Genomic DNA, 12,340 nt, shown 5'->3' on the forward strand with positions numbered 1-12,340 from the left:
TGTATTTGTCCAGGAGAGATATGCAGCTTGGATTATTAAAAATGGGGAAAAGTACATTCAAAGAGGTACTTAGGAGGCAGTAGTGACAGGACCTGGAGATGGGCTAGATATGGGAGATGAGAGACAGGGAGAGCTCAAGAATGACACTGCAGTTTCTGGAGTATACAGCTGGATGTATTGAGGCACCATATCCTAAATACTGTGAGAGAAACAGCCTATAGGACACAAGGCTCTCACATGCAAAACTTTTACAAGTTTGCGGGGGGAGGGGTTTATTTCCTCAAATTGCACATGCTTTAAAAAAAAACTCGTGGGACCCCCCCTAGTGGTCCAGTGGTTAAGAATCCACCTTCCAATCCAGGTTCAATCCCTGGTCGGGGAACTAAGACCCTACATGCCGCAGAGCAACTAAGCCCGCGCACCACAACTACAGAGCCCACGCGCCACAACTACAGAGCCCACGCGCTCTGGAGCCCGTGCACCACAACAAGAGAGGAGCCTGTGCACCGCAACAAAGATCCCGCATGCCACAACTAAGACCCAATGCAGCCAAAAATAAATAAAAATAAATAAAGATATCTTTTTAAAACTCACTGAGGTGCTTCATTTTGCTTCTTCTTCCACATAAACGTGATTTTGCCGCACTATACTCCCAGTGTAAAGGAATGTATGTGATGCTGCTTTAGTCTTCAGCCATGCTTCTTTGACTATTTGACCATCAAAAACCAATTTAAAGTCTCATAAAAGAACACCCTGTTCTCAAGTGATTGTACCCCAAAAAAGGTGACAAAGAACATCACATAGGCTGGAATTATTGCCAGAAAGTACATCAGCATCTTGCCAAATATATTCTCCCACTTCAGACACAAGCTCTGGCCATTCTGATGACAACATACAAAGAAGAATAATAGGAGGGATGACCAAAGGAGAGTATGATCAAACGGTGTAGACGTTGTGGTCTAATTCAAGCAGAACTCCCACCATGAAACAGAGGTGCTTAGAATAATGATTCTTCCGGGAGATTAAGGACATTTTGGTACTTTTAAAGGGTTTTTTCCCATTCAAATCAGTTTTTACTATTTTTCCAATTTAAATCAGTTATTATTATTATCACTATGTATTTTGTAGAGTATATCTTTAAATGATTTTAATATTTAACGTTTAGTATTTTGTAGAGTATATTTTAACATGAGAAGGTTGTAGAAAAATGAATGTGCCTCATAGTAACTTTATATTCACTTCAAAAACATGGGTAACATTCTGCAGTACCTTTTAGATCTAGGCTTTTCTAAGACTTTCTGCTTTTTTTAAACTTGAGATATAATTGGCATTTAACATTATGTAAGATTAAGGTGCACAATGTGTTGATATTGCAATGTAATTATCAACATAGTGTTAGCTGACACCTCCATCACCTCACATAAATACCAATTCTTTTTTGCAGTGAGAATACTGAAGATCTAGTCTCTTAGCAACTTCGAAGTATATAATACAGTACCATTGACTATAATCACAAACTGTGCATTAGATCCCCAGAACTTATTCATCTTTTAACCCTATGCTTTACCTTTTAAGATTTAGGAGTCTCTTTCTCACTTGCTATGAATGAATGTATAGTTTGTCTTTCTTTTTTGTTTTTTCTTTTTCATGATGATACCGGATAAAAATATGTTTTTTAAAGTTTAGACTTATAAGGCAGTTTTGGGCACCTATCATGTTAAAACGGTTTAGGCACAACAAGTATTCATTAGGCATTTGTTACTGGACAGAGGTCAAATGGTTTCACATTTTTTTTCCTTTAAAAGACTTTTTTTTTTTTTTTACCAATACACCTATACTTTTGTGGCTCGTTCGACACCTTTTCCATCTCCCCTGACACTGCCATAAAAGGTCTATGGTGATAATAAATGCTACTCATTTTTTTCTTAACTAAGAAGAAATTAAGCTGGCGTTCTCCAATTGCAGTTTCAGCTTATTTGTTTTTAAATAGTGACACTCTCAGGACATACAAAGCAGTAAGTAATAATTTATCCCTTACCACCAAGCCAACTTGATTATGAGTCTTATAGACATTATGGGACAAAAAAGCTCCAAAGCTCCAAGTTCATATTGCAAAACCCACAGGTCCCAACAGAGGAAGCATGTGCCAAGGGTAACCAAAAAGCCACACACCATCGTGCAGCTGCTAGCAGGCTGACTTTAGTTCCTCAATGCCAGCAAATGTCAAAAACTCAGGTCATTTAGCTCTTTTTACATTTATAAATATTTATAAAACAACATACCAGCTATCATTTCGGTCCTGCAGTACCAAGGAAAGCCTTCTGTTGTTATTGTTTTACAAAGGTACTATAAAGCAAAAGCTACTGCTTAGTTTTGTGTCGCTGGCTTCACTTTTGGGTTTACTTCACCAGGGACCCCAGTCACAGAATTCCAGAGTGAAGGGTCCTTAAAGATTGTGAAATGAGGGATCTACCGCAGGTCTATGCCAATAGAGGCACATACATTTTTTTCAGTCTTGCCTTCCTTGCATCTGGTTTTATGTCATTCCAGAAGGGAGCCAAAAAATAGAGCCTAAAGCAGAAGCACCATCTGCTGGCCAATGTTTCCACCAAAATGGACACACTAGTGACTCCCCGGAGCAATTCTCCTAATCGAAAGTCTCAGGCAGAATTTTCCTGACAACCTCCTCTCCTCCTTTCCCCTACAGGAGAGAGTTTGATATACTTCAAGCCCTCATTTTACAGATAATGCAACTAAAGCTCCCAAGGGGTAAGAGGCCCAGGAGGTAAGAATGGGGATTTTGAGAAGTATGTAATCCCAGGCCTCATTTGAGCCCTATTCACTCAGTCTTCTGGCGGGGGTGGGGGGTTGGGGTGCTCAGGAAAGTGCATTTGTGACAACCCCCCCCCCACCACCACCAGGGTACTTCTAACACAACAAGCCAGGCGTGGCGCAGGGCCCAGCTCTGAGGACATCAGATGGAGTAGAGAGATGGGGAGGGGGAAGCTGATGAGGCTAGATAGCATGCAGGTCATAGTCTGACCTTCAGACTATGATTTTTTAACTTTCAAGGGCAACCAGCCATACATAGGAAAGGTCAGAATTATTAACTCAGAGATGAGCTCCAGATCGCCAGGCCACAAGGAGAAAAATAACATGGAAATTACAGGCAGTAAAGAGGTCACTGTGGATTGTGGGCAGGGGTGGGGAGTGGAAACAATTTACTCCTCAAGACTGATTCCACTAACAGTGAATCATTTTTGCAGACTGGACTCACCTGCCATCAAAACTGGACCGATTAGCATACCGCCCGGTTGTATTTCAGCCACAGAGAGCAGGGAACGCTCCAGTGCTGAGGCCACATGAAGACCTCCGCTTGATTTCATTCATCCCCCCTGACAACTATTCCTGAATCCTACAGAAGAATTTTCCTACACTGAGCTACCCTGGTTGTTCTCAGATTCGTTTTAGGATGAAAAAATAGCGTTAAAAAGCTGCAGATTCACCGTGTGTGGGAACGTAAATTGGTACAGCCAAAAAAAGGAGGGTTGTCAATATCCATCACAATTTAAAATAACCATAAGCTCTGATACAGGAGTTGTCTCCTGTATCAGAAGAGTGTGCAAATCTTTATTCCATAGGAATATTTTATTCCACAGGACTCCCAGGAACTTGTCCTACAGAAAATATCTGCACAAACCGGCAGAGATATAAGTAGGTACAGGTAGGTTTATTGGAACATTTTTTAACAGTAAAAATTGAAAATAACCCAAATATTCATAAATAAGGGAATGCTTAAATAAATGAATGTCATTAATTCAGCTATTGAAAAAGAGCTAGACCTATATATTACTTTCATGGAGTGTACACAATATATTAAATGAACAGTATCTGTAGTATGACTCGATTTTGTTTCATGAAAACCAAATATAAGTTGAATACATTGTGTGTGATTTCTGTGTGCATCTATGTATATTTTGATAAGTCATCTGTATTCAATATATACCAATAGACACATGTACAATACGTGTTTTTAAATGCATAGAAAAAAGCCTGGAAAGGTACACGTACTGTTGATAGTAGTTACCTGCTGGCACAGACTTGGGAGAAGACCAGAACTCACAGAATGAAGGACACTCTGAATATTTTTTTAGGGTTTCTAGTTTTACCCTATGCATTTTACTGCTCTTATAATTAAAAAATATTTTTCTATTGAAACTTGATGGAGAGTTATTAATAAGATACTTCTTTTTAAACATTAATTAATTAATTTTTGGATGCACTGGGTCTTCATTGCTGCGCACGGGCTTTCTCTAGTTGTGGCGAGCAGGGGCTACTCTTCTCTGTGGTGCATGGGCTTCTCATTGTGGGTTTCTCTTGTTGCAGACCATGGGCTCTAGGGTCGCGGGCTTCACTAGTTGTGGCACAGGGGCTCAGTAGTTGTGGCTCGTGGGCTCCAGAGCACAGGCTCAGTAGTTGTGGCACATGGGCTTAGTTGCTCTGCAGCGTGTGGGATCTTCCCGGACCAGGGCCTGAACCCACGTTCCCTGCATTGGCAGGAGGACTCCTAACCACTGCGCCACCAGGGAAGTCCCAATAACATAATTCTTAATAAAGGCAGTAGAAATTCAGAAAACAATCAGAGTGAAAAGATGAGAGATCTCCTCCCTTCCGCAGGTCAGTCTCCATCTCCCTCAGCTCTTTAAAAATCGAGGGACTGGACGGGAGAAAAACTTTAGAACAATTTTTTCCTATGGAATAAAGATTTGCACACTCTTCTTTATCCTCTCCCCCTGGCTTTCCCAAATCCACAGCACCCCTAAACGAAAGGTTCTCCAACTCCAGAGATCATTTGTGCAAAAATCAAAACCAATCTGGCCACTAGAGGGGGAACAATACACATAAAACCACTTCCAGTTGCCAGGGATGGGGGTATCAATACAAGGGCTGCCTCCAAAAGAGATGTCCAAAGCTGACAGCCAGAAGCAGTAATCAACGTGATTCATCCTTTGGCTTGCCTAATATATTCTGGAGCAAAAGATTTGTTAATAAATATAACAAATATGTTAATAAATATAACAAATAATGTGGGAATGTGACTCCCACATTAATGACGTTTTTTCCCCCTCTCCACCAAACTGAGTATTTACAATGTTCTGGAACAGAGGACAATGCTGAGTTGGAAGCTGCCCTGAAACCACATCTTAAGAAACAATGCCCAGTTTTCAGTCCCTCAGCAGAGTTAGGGGAAGCAACTAAGAGACTTCTGCCCAGTTTCACGAAGACCAGGGGATTCACTCTTATCAAGGAACTCCTCCCGTATGCTTTTTCAGAGCGCTTTTTAACAAGCATGGTGCAGGACACTTGTTTCACTCTTCACACATGAGCTCAGTCGTCTTATCAGCTGTAACTTTTTTCATGAATTTGAGCCTGGTATGAATGAGCTGATAATGCACCTTTTGATCTTCATTACTGCTAGCAGGTGAATGTTTCCCATATACCCAGCTTTCTCCCACCTCGCCCCTAAAAAAAAAAAAAATCCGCCTCTTTACGGAAACATGATCGTTTTGTAAAAAGAAGCAGCACGTTCTGGGAAAGAAAATGATGTGATGAAAACACGCCTTCTGAAAATGTGTGGTCCTAACCTTGGATGTCTCATTGCCATATTGAGAATGACACGGAAGGGATGTAAAGCAGGTCAAAAATTTGCACACAGATCACCCTATACTGACGATTTTAACACTCCTGCCTTGATTCTACCTTTTCTGAAAGTAAATTTTAATTTTCAAAATCTGAAATAAGTAACTTGCCCGAAGTCACCCATCTAGCAAGTGGTAGGGTAAGAATTTAAACCAAGACAGTCTGGCTCCAGGGTCCATGTTCTTCACCACCGATCCATTCCATCTCCTCGCTCTTTGCCTTTTTTCTCCTTCAGGCTCCCTTTTGCCTCAGTAATCTCCCCTCTTCAATCCACCCCTCCCCACACCAAACTCAAAATAAAACTGTGGATCTAGTGATGCAGTAGAGAGAAGTCACAAAAATGGTGGGAGTCCTGGTTCGGCCTCATTCAGCCGTGTCACCTGGACGCCTTGCAAACACCGAGTCCTAGTTTCCTAAGCGCAAAGTGGGAATACTAACCAAAAATAACCGTGTCCTCCTGAGATCGCCTGCAGATTAAATTAGATCATGTACATAAAGCCTTCAGCGTAGTGCCTGGCTAAGGAGAACCTAAAACTGTGACTGGAAGATAAACCAGGCAAGAGGAAGGTAAAACAGTCACAATTTACAGCACAATGAAGATGAATTCCACCAGCAGAAAGTGAGCTGTTTCATGAAAGTAACACTTTGACCCTCCTCACTCGCTTTATGATACAACCACCATCTGAGGGGGCAGATGGTTGACAAGCAGGGGTCCCACTACCACATCACCTCGAACAGAGGCTGCAAGAGTGGGGGAACTTACACTGTGTGCACCTGATATTCCAAAGCCCTCCTGGGGAGTCCTTGTATATCAGAGTGACTCCAATTACAGGACTGTTTAGGGCACTCCACTCACAGAATTGTCTCTCAGAGGACCCAACTCCATTATAACCATCTCTGAGAAAATGTGACAACCCATGGCGGGGCCATCTCCCTGTGCTGCTCCCCAGGGCTTCCTCTTTCTGACCCTTCCACATCGTGACCACTTCAACCAAATCATTGGTGGGTTTTCTTCGAGCCACGGAAGGAAATTCTCCTCTGCATTTAACAGGTCTCCAGAAACGAATAGGAAGGAAGCACCTCTTAGCAGATAATTTTAACTTTCTCCTGTGGTCATTTAAACTCAATTCTTCTTGACTGTCTTCGGAAGAGCTGGAGAAGGGCTGGTCATTATTCCCAAGACAGACTTGGTCACCACGAGACCTTGCTTTTCTTCTAGATCAGCAGCCCTCAAGCTTTTTGCTCTCAGGACCCCTCTACATGCCTACATCTTACTGAAGACCCCAAGGAGCTTTTGTAACGTGGGTTAGAGCTAACATTTAGCATATTAAAAATTAAGACTGGAAACATTTTAAAACATAAAAATATACAAGCTCATATTCTATGAGCCATCAGGCTACCTATCATGTAGTCTCTGGAAAATCCCACCATACACTCATGAGATAATGAGAATAAAAAAGGCAAATCACATCTTAATATTATTATGAAGATAATTCTGACTCAACCCCCTGAATGCGGTCCACAGACCACACTTTGACAGTCGCTGTTCTCAAAACCCATTACACCAATCCCTATGAGCATTGCCAAACCCTCAACTATTCTCCTTTGGATGTTGTTTTGAGTTTTGAATGTGGTAATTTATGAAGTTAGGATCTAGATCCTGGACCAAAAATCTCAGAGAAGAATTAAGTAAGAAGAAATAATTTAAATGAGTTCCCAGAATTACCTAAACAACTATTCTCTAAAACTGGCATGCAAATTAACATTGAAAACACCACAGAAAACCTTAACAGGCTGACTAGCATATTATGAGACAACAGACTGCCTTCCCTTTTGTTTTCTATTTTTAACTATTGTTATGCCCATGAATGACATTTTCATTGGTATTAAACCTGCCAGAGGTTCTTTGTGAGGCAGATTGAGGAGGAAAAGCTTCAGAATTATACAGTCTATGCTGCAATAGTCAGATGTAATTTTCTCCTTTAAAGAGAACTTTGATGGGGGGAATTCCCTGGTGGTCCAGTGGTCAGGACTCTGTGCTCTCACTGCCGAGGGCCCGGGTTTGATCATTGGTTGGGGAACTAAAATCCCACAAGCTGCACCGGCGCAGACAAAATTTGGGGAACAGATGGACCACATAGTGTCAGAACATTTTCAAATTCAAGTATTAACAGAGATTTGGGGGTCAATCATGCCAGCTTCTTTTTTTATATTTGAGATAGAGATCAAGTTACGCTTTTAAATTCAGCCTCTTTGTTTTCTGCCTCTTGGCCCACTTTGCTCCCTGTTCTAAGCTGAACCCCATGACTGACCAGGACTGTCTGGTAGTACCTTCCTGCTCCTCTGATCTTAATAATCACACTCATAGTAGAAACAAGTACCTAGCAAGCACTTACCCAAGTAATTTGTGCTAAACACTTTATTTTTGTATTATTTCATATCTCCGCACAACCTCAAGAGGTAGGTACTATTATTATCCCCATTTAACCTGAGAGGACATTACCTGCCTAAAGGTCACAAGGTAAGTAGGTGGAGAGGCAGGGAAACAATCCCAGATAATCTCATTCTGGTGCTCTCTTCACACCATGATAAACTGCCTTTTAAAGAAGATAACGGAAGAGATTAAAAAGGGCATCCTTCCATGTCATTTAAAAGAAAATAAATAAAATTTCATTTGTCAAGTGTCTGGGGCAGAGAAAAATTGTGGACTTCAGCAAAGCAACCACAAAGGGCCCTTCTTAACAGGCACCAAACTAAATGCAGGTGAACCTTTTATCAGCACCACCTGACAAGGAAGGGCTTATCTCTGTTCCCCTGATTGACTGTCAGCTGGTTTCACTTTCCTGCTAAGTGTTGATTCAGAGCTTCTAACCTTACCCTGTTGAGGTGCCAAACTGACATGTTGGAAACGGGTTGGTCTGATCCGTCTTCCATTTCCTCAGCAAAGAAAACAAGGAGTTTGTCAAACATGGCCCAGGCCCAGCAATGGGAGAGAATCCTGCCCGGCCTTCAATTACCCTGCAATGGAAGTGTCTTTTTGCCTGACAACGATGACTAATTCCAAAGGCCCAACCAGCCTTCTCATAATGATGACTGTGGAGTCAATTACCATTTGGGGGCAGATTAGAATCTGATCTGAAGCTGAAAAATTCCACCCCCTTGGTGCTAATCCCTTCAACTTTCCAATCCTAAATAGGGCAAATTTCAGAAAAGAGCCTATCTCATTTTACAGCCTACCTGAATATTATCTGTAATGATTTTTCTTAATCATAAAATTAATTAAACTCCTGCTTTAATAGTCTAAACACAAGAGTCAGAGGAAGGAAGGAGTTCTGGCCTGCTGCCAGGGCTCCAACTGAGCCTCTTGGCGTTAATAATTTCCATGGTGTTTTAAGCATTTGAAACAACAAAGGCCAGCTTTCACTAACAGCATGGCTGATTCTGGCAAAACCTATAAAAACAATGCCTACTGTGGGGTAGTTCGTATTACAGACAATTAAATTTTAATAAATGAAACCAACAGTTAAGCAACTGACATTTCTGCTATTCTCTGATATTAGTCTGCAAACTTAAGTGCCAAAGTTAATGAAAATGAACTGTTGATAGCACTGCTGAGCTTGCCTATGGCTATTAAATGATTTTAGGTGGGATGGGGTGGGGATGGAGAAAAGGTGTTCCCTATGGCATTTCTAGGCAAGATGATAGCCTTGGGCAAGCCGCTGCCCTTTCTCAAACTCGGACATTTCTAACTGGTACATTATTTACTTGATCAGTCATTTTTCAGAAAGAAATAACATGGGATTTCATGCTCCATGAAATGAATCAACTTTTCATAATCTCGGTTGAAAAGTAGCACTCCACAGGCTGAATCTGGCTACAGAAGCAATTTATTAGGTCCTCACAGTGTTTTTTTTTTAATCTGAATTGGTTGCCAACATTAAAAACTCAGAAGACTTCACAGGAAAATGCAAAGAGCCAGGTATGTACTCCCAGAAATTGGACAATCGAGGAAGTCTGGGCTCACGTTTCTGCATGGCGGCCAAGGGAGGGCAGAGCAATGACAGCGCCTTTAGAATGGGCATCAGTCAGCCTGCTTCTTGTCGCCCCCGTTCCCACAAGAGCCAGGCTCTGCACCTCCAGTGCTCCTCCTAAAAGCCAGCCTGCGGGTTAACTCCCTGGTGATAAATATTGCCAATGGTAAGGTTAGTTTCGATATCTGTTGGAAGGAAGGGGGAAGAAATGCATACCAAATATTTTATAAAGGAAAAATAAATCCTACACTAGTCCCTTGTATCAAATTCCTGAAGTCTCAGAACAGAAAACATCATATTTCCACGTCTTTTTTTCCTCAAAATACTCCTTTCACTAGGTCAACTATGGATTTTACCACATAGAACAACTTTATGTGTAGCTTGAAAACATGATCTGTTTTGTTTTTTTTTTTTTTCGCGGTACGCGGGCCTCTCACTGCTGTGGCCTCTCCCGCTGCGGAGCACAGGCTCCGGATGCGCAGGCTCAGCGGCCATGGCTCACAGGCCCAGCCGCTCCACAGCATGTGGGATCTTCCCGGACCAGGGCACAAACCCGTGTCCCCTGCATCGGCAGGCGGACTCTCAACCACTGCGCCACCAGGGAAGCCCCATGATCTGTTTTGAAAAGGTGATTAGCAAGAGGTTCCTGAGATTCTCATGGATGAAAGGCCCTTTGCCTTATTTTATGTCAACAACAGAATTCTTAGTAAAGATGGTCCAAGGAAAACAGAATTTACCAACATATTAGTTTGGAGCCACTACCCCACCATGCCCCAGCCCAAACCAACACTTACTAAAATAAATAGCATCTTCGATTTCTTTTTTCCTTTCATGTGGACAACAGAGATGCTCTGTCAAAAAAAAAAAAAAGTGGGGAGGGAAGAGTTAAAAAAAGAAAAAAAATGTCTACATTGGTGGAGATCTGTATTTCATTTTAAGCTGTAGGTTGAACCATGCAAAGTCTGATGCCTCTAAGTAATCTGATGTTTTCTAAGAAGGAAAGGTCACTCTTGATCACCACAACCATCACTCCCCGTCACTCCCCCCTTCTACTCATGTTTACAGGCTTAAAAGAAGATGACCTGCTCCCTACTCAGAACCTCATGTACACCCCTGAATATATATTAAGACTGCCCAAGATTCAGGACCAAAGCAGATTTGAGAACAAACCTTCAATTTCCTCCACTCTTCAATGGGACAAAAAATGAATTAGAAGCACACACCTAATAAATGAGTTCCTGAAAACACAAACAAAACAAACAAACAAACAAAACACAGATTTTCCTATACTGGTACTGGCACATCAGCCAAGTAGTCTGTTCTGTTAAGACGAATATTTCTTTAATGCAGAAATAGCTCGTAAGTGATTTGTAAACAGAGATTGGAAGATGGTCGAATGTGAAACTCACGTTGGGGTGTATGTTATTTGAAATGTGTTTTGAAACCATCACGGGTAAACTTTCTTGAAAGTTAATAGAAAACTTTAGCGATATATGAAGACCTCCAAAATACTTTTTTTAACCCTATGGAAGTACAAGTAGTGGTTTATTTAGTGGCTTCAAAATTGCTCAAATTTGCCCTATGTTAAATAAACTCTCTGAAAATCTGCGAGTTTGAATAAAGATACTACAAAAACACTGCCCCCCTAACCTTATAAAGACTGATGCAGAAGTCTAAAACCCCAATCAGATCTTTACTTTTGATGGAAGTGGTCTCCATTAAAAGCAAATGCCATTAAAAACTTACATCTTAAGGGCTTCCCTGGTGGCGCAGTGGTTGAGAGTCTGCCTGCCGATGCAGGGGACACGGGTTCGTGCCCCGGTTCGGGAGGATCCCACATGCCGCGGAGCGGCTGGGCCCGTGAGCCATGGCCGCTAAGCCTGCACGTCTGGAGCCTGTGCTCCGCAACGGGAGAGGCCACAACAGTGAGAGGCCCGCACACCGCAAAAATAAATAAATAAATAAATAGATAAATAAATAAAACTTACATCTTAGAAAAGAAAGATGGAGGAGCCCCAGGGCTTAAGGCTGCAAAGGACTGACTGGCTGTGATGCTGCCACTGCAGATTTAACTGAGCTACTGATTTTAGTAGGATAGGTATTATTTTTGTTAGCGCTCTAGCGGCAAAGTTCCTTAACATGTGAGTGGTCTGTCCCTACCTCTATTTTTCCTCATGCTCCCTATTTTTTACACGCAATTTTGCAGAAGGTGAGATTTTTCAGAAATGCGTATACAGCATTAAAGCTGCAGTTCGTATACTGCGATCCTGTCAGTCTGTTCCTAAGTCAACACACAATTTTATAAAGCGCAGTAGCCACAGCTGTCTGTAGTCTGGCACGCTCTGCAGCCAGTAACCGAGAAATGTGGTTCTTAAATGAAGGGCTTGTTAGGATTTCACTTTAAATGCTTTCTAACATTATGCTGCTGCTAAAAATGCAATTCTAAAGACTAAGCCAAAACACACCCCAAAATATTTATGCTATATAACATTAATTACCAAGAAAAGAATCCAAAATACACACACTAAAAGTATAACCATGTGAAAAATGTAAGTAAGTGGGAGGTAACAAGTAAAAACAAAAACTGTGCTTGAGTACTGGTGACTTAA

The 12,340-nt window shown here is 41.6% G+C and overlaps 1 protein-coding gene across 7 annotated transcripts in view; it reads right to left on the bottom strand.

The window, feature by feature from the left end:
* SUMF1 (sulfatase modifying factor 1) overlaps positions 1–12,340 on the bottom strand; it is a 372,466-nt gene that overhangs the window by 250,276 nt on the left and 109,850 nt on the right. For 2 of the 7 annotated variants that reach the window (XM_073787579.1, XM_073787581.1), the window contains exon 9: positions 10,526–10,582. The exons of the other annotated variants lie outside the window; for them this stretch is intronic. In XM_073787579.1, the coding sequence (XP_073643680.1) occupies positions 10,526–10,582 (57 nt within the window). The remainder of the gene's footprint in view (positions 1–10,525; positions 10,583–12,340) is intronic. 7 annotated transcript variants of the gene reach the window in all.

The sequence above is a fragment of the Tursiops truncatus genome, chromosome 10 (genome assembly GCF_011762595.2).
Source record: "Tursiops truncatus isolate mTurTru1 chromosome 10, mTurTru1.mat.Y, whole genome shotgun sequence".
NCBI classification, from domain to species: Eukaryota; Metazoa; Chordata; class Mammalia; order Artiodactyla; family Delphinidae; genus Tursiops; species Tursiops truncatus.